This window comes from Pristiophorus japonicus, chromosome 7, assembly GCF_044704955.1.
Source record: "Pristiophorus japonicus isolate sPriJap1 chromosome 7, sPriJap1.hap1, whole genome shotgun sequence".
In the NCBI taxonomy this organism is placed as follows: Eukaryota; Metazoa; Chordata; class Chondrichthyes; family Pristiophoridae; genus Pristiophorus; species Pristiophorus japonicus.
The window spans coordinates 219,309,411-219,323,308 of record NC_091983.1 but is presented as its reverse complement, the minus strand read 5'-3'; the positions used below and the strand labels follow the sequence as shown (position 1 = coordinate 219,323,308).

Below are 13,898 nucleotides of genomic sequence, written 5' to 3'. Positions count from 1 at the left end.
ATTAAACACAAAGGAACTTCCAAAAGACACATAATCGAAAATGAGTGTTTTAAAAGTTGAAAGGGATTCAGTTGTTAGAGTTCTCTTGAATGGGTGTAGAAATTCCAACTTTTATACAACTGGACTTTCTTTAACGACTTTAGCTCCAGTTTGTATTTCTGCTCATCTTTCTTTCAGTCTCCCACTGGACTCCCCAGCTGAGAGACTTCTCAAGCAGGTTCGTGATCCTGACAGCAATGCTAGGTGAATCTGCTGCTTTGAGATGTGCATGTTGTAATGGGGAAGTCTCTCCTGCTGAGGGCCTTGCCGAGAGTAAACACTCATCATGGGGAAAAGTGAGATATGAATCTTCCCCTAAACATTATATGGCACAGCGCTATGAGTAACATATACTGTACCCCATTTCACCATCACATGCACTCTCTCTTCACCTCCTTCCTCTGCTGAAGACACTGATTCAGGTAGAGTTCCATGTGTGTATGCAGCACCCATTATATTATCCTGGTGGTCATTACTCAGTTGTGAATGCCATTGTGACGTTTGGCTGTGGAGAGCATCACAGCTACTCGACCAATGTCCTTCCCCGGCATACTTTATGAGGGGTCAATGCCTACTGCTCAGGACCTCTTCCATAGTCGAGGAGTGCAGAGGCCAATTGCTGCTTCCCTAGCTGAAATCAGCTCAATAACCTGACATGAGAACCAGAGACAACAAAATATTATTTCTAAATACGAGTTTTAAGTTTACTTTTTATTAATGCAAACTGATATAATCTGGTGCTACTAGTCTGACTTACTCTAAAGTAATATTCAGGCACAAAATCTGGTGTAGGGCTCAAATCCTGTCCGCAAACCTTACAATTTGGATCACATTTTTCAAGTTACATAGAATGTGCAGCACAGAAACAGGCCATTTGGGCCAACTGGTCTATGCCAGTGTTTACGCTCCACATGAGCCTTCTCCCACCCCTCATCAAACCATAGCAGTGTATCCTTTTATTCCTTTCTCCCTTTTGTTTATTTAGCTTCCTCTTAAATGCATTTATGCTATTTACGTCGTACCCTTCGTGGTAGCAAATTCCACGTTCGTCTGACTAACTCTTGGGATATTGGCATCAATGGCTAGGACAGCATTTATTGCCCATCCCTAGTTGCTCAAGGCGGTTGTGATGGGCCTTCTTCTTGAACTACTGCAGACCTTGTGAAGGGCCTCGCACAATGCTGCTAGGGAGTGAAATTCAGGATTTTGACCCAGTGATGATGAAAGAATAGTTGTAGGCTCTAGCCACTAGGCAGCTCTATGATGCAAGATCCTTGAAGTCTCCCTCCTCAGCCACTATCTCATTAATAAAATATATTCATCAACTATCCCATCTAACTCATCCTTCCACAGACATCTATAATTTTCCCACACAATATTCAACTGCCTCTTTGATTCCAGCATTTTCTCCTCTAACCTACCAAGACAATCTTTCAAGGTAGAAATGCTTCCAGTCATCAGACCCAAACGTGCTGTTACCAGTTCATCCCCATGTCTCCTTGTCTGAAAGTCTTGGTTAAACTGAAATTCTCTTTCCTCATAGCTTTGTAAATAAAGATTTGCATTTGTATAGCGCCTTTCATGACCTCAGGCATCCCAAAGCACTTTACAGCCAATAAAGTACTTTGGAAGTGTAGTCACTGTTGCAATGTAGGGAATTAAATCTGGTATCTTTGTCTGCACTCTCTCCAGAGCATGTCCACCCTTTTTGTAGCATGATGACCAAAACTAAACACTAGTGCATTATAAAATCTGAGCACAATCTCTACTGTTCTGTTTATACAGTCCAAAATGCCATTTGTTTTGCCCATTGTTTAGATCATGAAAGGGACGGGTTTAATTGTTTATTCCAGGTCCCATTCAAAGTCTCCTTGTGCAAAGTCTGGTCCATTGTAAAATTATACGTCAGTTTTTTTAAAAACACAATGTTCAATACTTTACATTCAACAGTATTAAATTTCATTTGTCTGTCTAATTGCTAAATCATGCAATAAATCTTGAACAGCATCCTCTGTCCTTCCTGTATTATCTTCAAGCATGAGTGGCTGAAGATAACTGGCTTTATCATTCAGGTTAAGAGGGCAAAGAATTAAAACTGGAGCCCCTAGGAAGGTTAAGATAGAGCATTCACTCACTAAACCATTACGAGAGATACCACCAGATTTAAAACAAGACATTTACTGCCAGATCAATCTGTTAAAAGGGATGAGTGACCCAAGTCACTTTATATCATCATCATAGGTAGTTCCTCGAAATCGAGGAAGATTTGCTTCCACTCTGAAAGTGAACAGTCCAATACAGGAAGTACAGTCTCTGTCACAGGTGGGACAGTCGTTGAAGGAAAGGGTGGGTGGGGAGTCTGGTTTTCCGCACACTCCTTCCGCTGCCTGCGCTCGATTTCGGCATGCTCTCGGCGATGAGACTTAAGGTGCTCAGCGCCCTCCCGAATGCTCTTCCTCCACTTAGGGCGATCTTTGGCCAGGGACTCCCGGGTGTTGGTGAGGATGTTGCACTTTATCAAGGAGGCTTTGAGGGTGTCCTTAAAACGTTTCCTATGCCCACCTGGGGCTCACTTGCCGTGGAGGAGTTCCAAGTAAAGCGCTTGCTTTGGGAGACTTGAGTAAGGCATGTGGCCCGCCCAACGGAGCTGGTCGAGTGTGGTCAGTGCTTTGATGCTGGGGATGTTGACCTGATCGAGAACACTGACGTTGCTGAGTTTGTCCTCCCAGAGGATTTGCAGGATCTTATGGAGACATCGTTGGCGGTATTTCTCCAGCAATTTGAGGTGTCTACTGTATATGGTCCACGTCTCTGAGCCATACAGAAGGGCAGGTATCACTACAGCCCTGTAGACCATAAGCTTGATGCCAGATTTGAGGGCCTGATCTTCGAAAACTCTTTTCCTCGGGCGGCCAAAGGCTGCGCTGGTGCACTGGAGGTGGTGTTGAACCTCGTCGTCGATGTCTGCCCTTGCTGATAATTGGCTCCCGAGGTATGGAAAGTGGTCCACGTTTTCCAGGGCCGCGTCGTGGATCTTGATGACTGGGGGTCAGTGCTGAGTGGTGGGGTCAGGCTGGTGGAGGACCTTTGTCTTACGGATGTTTAGTGTAACATAGAAACTAGATGCAGGAGTAGGCCATTTGGCCCTTCGAGCCTGCACCGCCATTCAATGAGTTCATGGCTGAACATGCAACTTCAGTACCCCATTCCTGCTTTTTCGCCATACTCCTTGATCCCCCTAGTAGTAAGGACTACATCTAACTCCTTTTTGAATATATTTAGTGAATTGGCCTCAACAACTTTCTGTGGTAGAGAATTCCACAGGTTCACCACTCTCTGCTTTCGTACGCCTATGCTTTCGTACATCTCAGTGAAGATGTTGACTATGACTTAAGAGTTCAGTCTCAATGTGTGCAGACGCAAGCGTCGTCTACGTACTGTAGCTCGAAGACAGAGGATGGGACAGTCTTTGGGTCTGGCCTGGAGATGACGAAGGTTGGAACAGGTTCCCACTGGTTCCGTAGTTTAGTTCCACACCAGCGGGGAGCTTGTTGAGGGCGAAATGGAGCATTGCAACGAGGAAAGTTGAGAAGAGGGTTGGCGCGATGACGCAGCCCTGTTTGACCCCGGTCCAGATATGGATTGGGTCTGTGATGGATCCGTTGGTCAGGATCGCAGCTTGCATGTCGTCGTGGAACAGGCGGAGGATGGCGACAAAGCTTTGGTGGCAGGCGAAACGGAGGAGGACGCTCCATCGTCCTTCGCGGTCAAAGAAGGCCATGTACAAAGATTGGTGTTGTTCCCTGCATTTCTCTTTATAAAGCAATCTTAATATATTCTGATGCAGCATTACCTAATCACGTACCATATAAGGACTGGTTCTGTGGTCATCTCGGAAGGAATAAATTAATGTTCCTTCTCTTTGTTACACATCACAGAATTAACCACATGACAAATTATTTCACCCTGCTCCTTCCTCACACCCGGGATTGATTCAGTGCAAAGGTACAAGGTACATTGGGTGTTGGGATAGTGTAACACTCCCACCTCAATTCAAACTGCTCAACTTTACAATCCAATTCCTGTCTTTTAATAACTTTTAATTGTTACTTCAAAATAACATCCTCCGATCTCCCCCACCCACCTCATGTCCCATTTAATCATGGGTATTAATATTAGATCTATTTAGAAATGGGAAAAGTGTGGCACAGGTAGAGCAATTGGGGTTGGGGCAGAGTACAAATAGAACTATACCAGCAATGGGCACACATGTATAGATCGATACCAGAAATGGTGGAATGGGGGTATTGGTACAAATGGATTGCAAGACTACTATAGCCCCAATTTAGAGGAACACACTTTCATACAAATGCTAAGTTCTGAAATGGACTCTGATGATCTCTACACGAGAGCATCACACCTGAATATTCAGCATTTTAAATTAGACCCATGTGATTAAGTTTGGTCAGTCCATCTGGTTGCCCAAAGCATACCGTACAATTTAAACTAAAAATGTTAGACAAGTAAGAAGAAAGAATTTGATTTATACAGCGCTTTAATGAACTCAGCATGTTCTAAAACTCTTTACTTTGAATGAAGTGCTTTTGTTATAATGTAGGAAACGCAGCAGCCAATTTGCGCACAGCAAACTCCCACCAACAGCAATGAGATAAATGATAGACAATCTGTTTTAGATGCCAGAGCACCGGGGAATAACTCCCCTGCTTGTCTTCGAAATAGTGCCGTAGGACCTTTTACATTCACCCGAGATGGAAGATGGGGCCTTGGTTCAACATCTCATCCGAGAAGAAAAAAAGACTAAAAACAAGTCATAATATGTAATAACCAAGCACAGTGCTGCTGTTATATCAAACTACCAGCTTTAAACCAGTTGCATGTAGTTTGCACCAATTCACTTCATTCTAAATCTTCTCTCCTGAAGGCGTTGACTCCTCGATGAAGAGGCTTCCCTTGGGTCACCCTTCCGTACCTCACCCAAATGGCTATTAGTTATGTTAGGCTTGACATGGAGTTTCAGCAGAATATCAGACTCCGATGCCAAAACAGCTTCTGCCATTTATCAGTGTCCAATACAGGTTCCTGGTTTGCAGGCATGAAAGAGAATCCTGGGTAATTCTCCCTCCCTACCCCAGGGCTGCTGAGCCCAATTGTAGTGCCCTGGCTGAGATCAGCACAATCTGGAGATTGAACCTTTTTTTTAAATTTATGGGTGCCACTGTCAAGGGCAGCATTTATTGCCCATCCCTAATTGCCCTCGAGAAGGTGGTGGTGGTGAACCGTTAGCTTGAACTGCTGCAAATCATGTGATGAAGGTACTTCCACAGTGCTATTAGATAGGGAGTTTGAAGATTTTGTCCCAGTGACGATTAAGGAACAGCAATAAATTTTCAAGTCAGGGTGGTATGCAACTTAGAGGGGAACTTGGAGGTGGTGGTGTTTCCAAATGCCTGCTGCCCTTGTCCTTCCAGGTAGTAGAGGTCGCAGGTTTGGGATGTGCTGTCAAAGAAGCCTTGGCGAGTTGCTGCAGCGCATCATATAGATGGTACACACTGCAGCCACGGTACATCGGTGATAAGAACATAAGAAATAGCAGGGGTAGGCTGTTTGGCTCCTCAAGCCTGATCCGCCATGGATGGAGGGAGTGAATATTTAAGCTGGTAGATGGGGTGCCAATCAAGCGGGCTGCTTTGTCCTGGATGGTGTCGAGCTTCTGGAGTGTTGTTGGAGCTGCACTCATCTAGGCAAGTGGAAAGTATTCCATCACCCTCCTGACTTGTGTCTTGTAGATTGTGGAAAGGCTTTGGGGAGTCAGGAGGTGAGTTACTCGCCGCAGAATACCCAGTCTCCGACCTGCTTTTGTAGCCACAGTATTTATGTGGCTGGTCCAGTTCAGTTTCTGGTAAATGGTGATCCCCAGGATGTTGATGGTCGGGGACTCGACAATGGTAAATGCCATTGAATGTCATGGGGAGATGTTTAGACTTCCCCTTGTAGGAAATAAGTCATTGCCTGGCACTTGTGAGGCGCGAATGTTAATTGCCACTTATCAGCCCAAGCCTGAATGTTGTCCAGGTCTTGCTGCATGTGGGCACGGACTGCTTCATTATCTGAGGAGTTGCAAATGGAACTGAACACTGTGCAATCATCAGCAAACATCCCCATTTCTGACCTTATGATGGAGGGAAGGTCATTGATGAAGCAGCTGAAGATGGTTGGGTCTACGACACTGCCCTGAGGAACTCCTGCAGCGATGTACTGGGACTGAGATGATTGGCCTCCAACAACCACAACCTTCTTCCTTTGTGCTAGGTATGACTCCAGCCAGTGGAGAGTTTTCCCCGATTCCCATGGACTTCAATTTTACTAGAGCTCCTTGATACAATACTGCCTTGATGTCTGGGGCCTTGCTGGTAACTATTTATCAGAGAGAGTCTTTACCTTCTAGTCATTACAGAGGGCATTGGATCAATGTTCCCAGTCTGAAGGCCCCATGCAGACGGTGATCTAGTTTTTAAATAGAAAAACCAGGCATGTGCGGAATTTTGAATGGCTCGCGCAGCCCATTAAAAAACCACGTGGGCCAAAAAAATTACAGGGAACATTGAATTGGATTACATTTTTTTTTTAAACTGAAACCCTGAATTAAAGATGCATGATGTGATTTACAGTCAATCTAGAACTGTACAATAACCCATGCAAGCAATGAGAAAACACAAATAGCTACAATCAGATCTTACACACACACATATATATATATATATATATATCTTTAAAAGTACAGCTCAATTATGTACAGACTGTGTTGATCAGTTGAGATGTGAGGGTGGAATTGACAGCAGCCACCCCCCTGTCCACACCACCACGATGAAACAGTTTATCTAAAGACTACAAATTGCTGTTGCAGCAGTGTACAGGAGAGTGCGAGCCCTTCCTCTCAATACCCTACACCCAGCCTGGTCCACACACAATGTTTCCATGGAGAGTTGGGGCAAGAAAAAATAAACCAAAGATGTTTCAGAGTCAACGCATCTGCAGGCTGGCTCCAATCAACTTCACTGTACTGTTCATCACAGCGACAGAAAGTGCCGGTATGTCCCGAGGGAATCGCACTGGCCCTGCGTTGGGTCCCTCCAAGGTATCCAGGATACCTGTTCGAAAAAAAAAGATCGAATTTTGAGGAGTTCAATACATGGGGTCACACTTCAGTTCATCAACCAGAATATGAACAATACACCGTGACTCAAACTCAAATTAACTACTGGATTAGAGTTAGTGAAAGTGCTAAAAGTGTTAATTACAACAAGGCACAGCACCAAGATTAAATGAAAGGCAGAAAATTACTTCTAAAAATGCTCCAGTGGATGAGTTGGCATCTTGCAACAATGAGTTACACAGAGCAGGAAGATCCCAGGTACAATCCCTGGGCTACATTGAATTTGTTGATCTCAAACGACAGTGCTACATGGGGTGGTGTCAGAGGACTGAAGAATTGCAAATGTTACACCATTGTTCAAAAAAAAGGAGTAAAGATAAACCCAGCAACTACAAGCCAGCCAGTTTAACCTCGGTAGTGGGGAAGCTTTTAGAAACAATAATCACTTGTACAGGGGTGGGTTAATTAAGGAAAGCCAGCACGGATTTGTTAAAGGCAAATCGTGTTTAATCAACTTGATCCGAGTTTTTTGATAAGGCAACAGAGGCTTGATGAGCAGAATGCAGTTGATGTAGTGAAGAAAATCAAAGGAGGTGGGTCCGTGAGCTATGTCTCCCCCCACTCAATTTGTTTTTGGGGTGCGCCACTCTGACAAATGTCCTGCACGGTAGCTTCAAACAGCTACACAGCCACGTAGCTAAATGAGAATATTGGCAGTGCGTTGAAATTACACATTAATGCATTATTCTTGCATCCATTTTAGTTAACATTTTGCTCCTGATTGGGAAGCCACTGCACAATTGAAGCTTCCTGTCGGCAATGTCAACAGGAACCGGCTCTCAGGCTGAGTATTACAGCAGGTGGCAAGAAATGTGTAAATGGTAATGTTAATTCATCCTCTAATTTTCCACCTTACCCTTTGAGGTGATTTTCTTCACTTGCTGTCCTGCCATTAAGGCAGTGATCTATGCTGGGATATTGTTCTATAGGAGCCAGTGGTCTGTGCTGGGATTTGGTTCCACAGGAGCCAGTGACCTGTGCTGGGATTTGGTTGCATAGGTGGGGCGGTCCCAGAAGATTGGAAAACCATAAATATAACACCCCTATTTAAAAAAAGGAGGCAGATAAAAAGCAGGAAACTATAGACCAGTTAGCCTAACATCTGTCATTGGGAAAATGCTGGAGTCCATTATTAAGGATGGCAGATTTTGCAGATGGAGTATAATGTTGTATAATGTGAGGTCATGCACTTTGGCAGAAAAAAATCAAAGAGCAAGTTATTATTTAAATGGAGAAAGATTGCAAAGTGCTGCAGTACAGCGGGACCTGGGGGTACTTGTGCATGAAACACAAAAGGTTAGTATGCAGGTACAGCAAGTGATCAGGAAGGCCAATGGAATCTTGGCCTTTATTGCAAAGGGGATGGAGTATAAAAGCAGGGAAGTCTTGCTACAGTTATACAGGATATTGGTGAGGCCACACCTGGAATAATGCGTGCAGTTTTGGTTTCCATATTTAAGGATATACTTGCTTTGGAGGCAGTTCAGAGAAGGTTCACAGGGTTGATTCCGGAGATGAGAGATTGGTGTGCAAAATTAAAGCACATGGTATTGGGGGTAATGTACTGACGTGGATAGAGAACTGGTTGGCAGACAGGAAGCAGAGAGTCGGGATTAATGGATCCTTTTCAGAATGGCAGGCAGTGAGATGCCTCAGGGCTCAGTGCTTGGACCCCAGCTATTTACAATATGCATCAATGATTTAGACGAAGAAATTGAGTGTAATATCTCCAAGTTTGCAGATAACACTAAGCTGGGTGGCGGTGTGAGCTGTGAGCTGTGAGGAGGATGCTAAGAGGCTGTAGTGTGACTTGGACAGGTTAGGTGAGTGGGCAAATGCATGGCAGATGCAGTTTAATGTGGATAAATGTGAGGTTATCCACTTTGGTGGCAAAAACACGAAGGCAAAATATTATCTGAATGGCGGCAGATTAGGAAAAGGGGAGGTGCAATGAGACCTGGGTGTCATGGTACATCAGTCACTGAAAGTTGGCATGCAGGTACAGCAGGCGGTGAAGGCGGCAAATGGTATGCTGGCCTTCATAGCAAGGGGATTTGAGTATAGGAGCAGGGAGGTCTTACTGCAGTTGTACAGGGCCTTGGTGAGACCTCACCTGGAATATTGTGTTAGTTTTGGTCTCCTAATCTGAGGAAGGACGATCTTGCTATTGAGGGAGTGCAGCGAAGGTTCACCAGACTGATTCCCAAGATGGCAGGACTGACATATGAGGAGAGACTGGATCGACTGGGCATGTATTCACTGGAGTTTAGAAGAATGAGAGGTGGAATTTGGTGTCTCAGAGAGCTGTGAAAACGGGGACATTGAATAAATTTAAGACGAAAATAGGCCGTTTCTTAAACGATAAGGGAATAAGGGGTCATGGGGAGCGAGCAGGGAAGTGGACCTGAGTCTATGATCGGATCAGCCATGATCGTACTAAATGGCGTATTAAATAGTGCGCAACAAAAATATATTCCAGTGAAAAAGAAGGGTGGTAAGAGAAGGGATAACCAGCCGTGGATAACCAAGGAAATAAAGGAGAGTATCAAATCAAAGACCAATGCGTATAAGGTGGCCAAGGTTAGTGGGAAACTAGAAGATTGGGAAAATTTTAAACAACAGCAAAGAATGACTAAAAAAGCAATAAAGAAAGGAAAGATAGATTACGAAGGTAAACTTGCGCAAAACATAAAAACAGATAGTAAAAGCTTTTACAGATATATAAAACGGAAAAGAGTGACTAAAGTAAATGTTGGTCCCTTAGAAGATGAGAAGGGCGATTTAATAATGGGAAATGTGGAAATGGCTGAGACCTTAAACAATTATTTTGTTTCGGTCTACACAGTGGAAGACACAAAAACCATGCCAAAAATTGCTGGTCACAGGAATGTGGGAAGGGAGGACCTTGAGACAATCACTATCACTAGGGGGGTAGTGCTGGACAGGCTAATGGGACTCAAGGTAGACAAGTCCCCTGGTCCTGATGAAATGCATCCCAGGGTATTAAAAGAGATGGCGGAAGTTATAGCAGATGCATTCGTTATAATCTACCAAAATTCTCTGGACTCTGGGGAGGTACCAGCAGATTGGAAAGCAGCGAATGTAACGCCTCTGTTTAAAAAAGGGGGCAGACAAAAGGCAGGTAACTATAGGCCGGTTAGTTTAACATCTGTAGTGGGGAAAATGCTTGAAACTATCATTAAGGAAGAAATAGCGGGACATCTAGATAGGAATAGTGCAATCAAGCAGACGCAGCATGGATTCATGAAGGGGAAATCATGTTTAACTAATTTACTGGAATTCTTTGAGGATATAACGAGCATGGTGGATAGAGGTGTACCGATGGATGTGGTGTATTTAGATTTCCAAAAGGCATTCGATAAGGTGCCACACAAAAGGTTACTGCAGAAGATAGAGGTACGCGGAGTCAGAGGAAATGTATTAGCATGGATAGAGAATTGGCTGGCGAACAGAAAGCAGAGAGTCGGGCTAAACGGGTCCTTTTCGGGTTGGAAATCGGTGGTTAGTGGTGTGCCACAGGGATCGGTGCTGGGACCACAACTGTTTACAATATACATAGATGATCTGGAAGAGGGGACAGAGTGTAGTGTAACAACATTTGCAGATGACACAAAGATTAGTGGGAAAGCGGGTTGTGTAGAGGACACAGAGAGGCTGCAAAGAGATTTGGATAGGTTAAGCGAATGGGCTAAGGTTTGGCAGATGGAATACAATGTCGGAAAGTGTGAGGTCATCCACCTTGGGGAAAAAAAAACAGTAAAAGGGAATATTATTTGAATGGGGAGAAAGTACAACATGCTGAGGTGCAGAGGGACCTGGGGGTCCTTGTGCATGAATCCCAAAAGGTTAGTTTGCAGGTGCAGCAGGTAATCAGGAAGGCGAATGAAATGTTGGCCTTCATTGCGAGAGGGATGGAGTACAAAAGCAGGGAGGTCCTGCTGCAACTGTATAGGGTATTGGTGAGGCCGCACCTGGAGTACTGCGTGCAGTTTTGGTCACCTTACTTAAGGAAGGATATACTGGCTTTGGAGGGGGTACAGAGATGATTCACTAGGCTGATTCCGGAGATGAGGGGGTTACCTTATGATGATAGATTAAGTAGACTGGGTCTTTATTCGTTGGAGTTCAGAAGGATGAGGGGTGATCTTATAGAAACATTTAAAATAATGAAAGGGCTAGACAAGATAGAGGCGGAGAGGTTGTTTCCACTGATCGGGGAGACTAGAACTAGGGGGCACAGCCTCAAATACGGGGGAGCCAATTTAAAACCGAGTTGAGAAGGAATTTCTTCTCCCAGAGGGTTGTGAATCTGTGGAATTCTCTGCCCAAGGAAGCAGTTGAGGCTAGCTCATTGAATGTATTCAAGTCACAGAAAGATAGATTTTTAACCAATAAGGGAATTCAGGGTTATGGGGAGCGGGCGGGTAAGTGGAGCTTAGTCCACGGCCAGATCAGCCATGATCTTATTGAATGGCGGAGCAGGCTCGAGGGGCTAGATGGCCTACTCCTGTTCCTAATTCTTATGTTCTTTTGTTCTTATGTAAGCAGATTCGAGGGGCTGTATGGCCTACTCCTGTTCCTATTTCTTACGTTCTTATGATGGGACGAAATGGCCTCCTTTCGTGCTGTAAATTTCTATGATTTTATGAAATGGTTTGGGATTTTCATGGGCAAATGAGACTGGGATCCCCAGTAAAAATCCCAGAATTTCACGTCTTAACAACAGACTCACAAGGCGAGAAATTCATATATTTACTGCCCAGGTTAGCATCGCTCTCGCGCCAACTGGAGGCAGTCCACGCGACTGACGCCATAATCGTGGCCCCTTTGCGCTACCAGTAACAGGCAGCACCCTATTAAAAAAAATGGCGTGGTGACGTCTGTCAGCGTGCATCGCCAACTGAACATCACCTACGCGAACTTCGACCCGAGCGCTTAATTCAGTGCTGGATCCTAAGCACGCCAGGTTAACCTGTCGTGCTAGCAGGTTGACAGACGCCAACAGGGGCGATATCTGCAGCTGTTAAAGGGACACACAATCAATCAGGTAAGTTTGAATGGAAGGGTTTCGCCTTTTTTATTGAAGTGGTGGCTTACTGCAGTATATGTGAAAAGTTTTCTAAGTGTTTTTGGAGTGCTGCTGGATGCTTGCAAGGGTTCGGATGGTAAGTGAACGCCTTTGAGAAGAAAGAACATGCTGTGAATACTCAGCAACATCTGTGGAATTCACGTCTCAGGTCGACATTCTGCCTAACCAACTGAGTATTTGCAGCATTTCATGCTGTCATTTCACATTTATAGCGTCCGCTTGCAGAGGGAAGAGGAAGACGCAGAAGAGGAAGCCGAAAAGGTGCAATTCCCAGACTGCCCCTTTGCAGTCGGCATATCTGGGATGGAATCATCCCGCCTGCGGTCCCACTGGCTGGGCAGGATGCATTTCTTGGGTGTGTGAAATGAAGAAGGCACAAATGTGGAGTTGTGCTGATGGGAGGGCAGGAAGCCTCGAAGTGCATGCCAGAAGGAGGATAATGTACGAGGATACCCGCATCTTGCATCCTTTCAATCCACCGCTGGCCAAGGGCTCAGCCACGCCCCTGCCAAGAATGTTCAGCACCATCTTCTCCAAGCGGGCGAGGTGATGATAAGAATGGGAGATGTGCCTCGTCATTGGTGCAAACTGTTGGTAGGTGAGTGATTGGGGGTCCTGTATTGAGCAATGTGTGAGGCTCGTGGTTCAGTTGGTAGGTGACATTTTTTGTAAGATGGATTCACTGACCTTGACTAGTGGTCTGAGATCATGAAGCTTCTTTGGGCATTGGAGCCAGGTGTTGGGGAGGACACTGCTGGCAGTGACAGCCTAGGTAATGTACTCCCACGTTGTTCTTTCTAGAGGGCTTCCCAGCCCCTGTGGGTAGAGGGCCAGTCTTGCAGTGTTGACCCCCTGCACAAAGCTGGAGTGCTGCGTGCGAGACCCTGGGTGCCCCTTCCCTGGCTTGTAGAGCCATTCGTGGTAGTGCTAAAACAGTTTTCACATTTGTTGAGTTTAGGAAGGTAATTCAGCTTTAAGTGCTGAATATTGACATTTGGAACTTCTTTTAAATATTGATTATTTGTTAAAAGACAGAAAGGGCTGAAAATGTATTGAACGATTGCATTTAATTTTCCTTTGTTTCAATGTGTATGGCCCGTTAAATTTCAGAGTTCCTTACTGCCCACAATGCATTGAGAACTTCACAGCCTCGCACACAGCCGCTTGGGGAAGCAGCAATGCCGCGCAAGCACAACAAATTGATCCCAGATCCCTTGTGCAACTCCACCAGGATGGCGTTGCACCCAAGGTTAGCGTTGTGCCGCCTCTACCACCATGCCGTCCCACACCAATTTACCTTGTTTAGTGTGGTGACCATTTCGGGCGGCCGTTAACGTCAGTTGGCGAGGTCACTGACTGCTTTCGGGACGACGAAGAATTGTTCCCCCTTCATTCACCGTAAATCAGTGGACCTGGTCCTGATTCTTAAATAGCCCACTCCCACTCGGCTTTCTCCTGTCTAGTTATGTCTCTGCTTCCCAACTCCCACGCAGAATTCCTGATATATCTGCAAGC

General features: G+C 45.1%; 1 protein-coding gene across 1 annotated transcript in view; it reads right to left on the bottom strand.

Moving 5' to 3' along the window:
* Positions 1 to 735: 735 nt before the first annotated feature.
* The window catches only part of yipf3 (Yip1 domain family, member 3), a 40,398-nt gene continuing 27,235 nt past the window's right edge, over positions 736 to 13,898 (bottom strand). Inside the window, exon 9 of the mRNA XM_070885822.1 lies at positions 736 to 7,208. Within this exon, the coding sequence (XP_070741923.1) occupies positions 7,081 to 7,208 (128 nt within the window). The 3' untranslated portion in view covers positions 736 to 7,080. The remainder of the gene's footprint in view (positions 7,209 to 13,898) is intronic.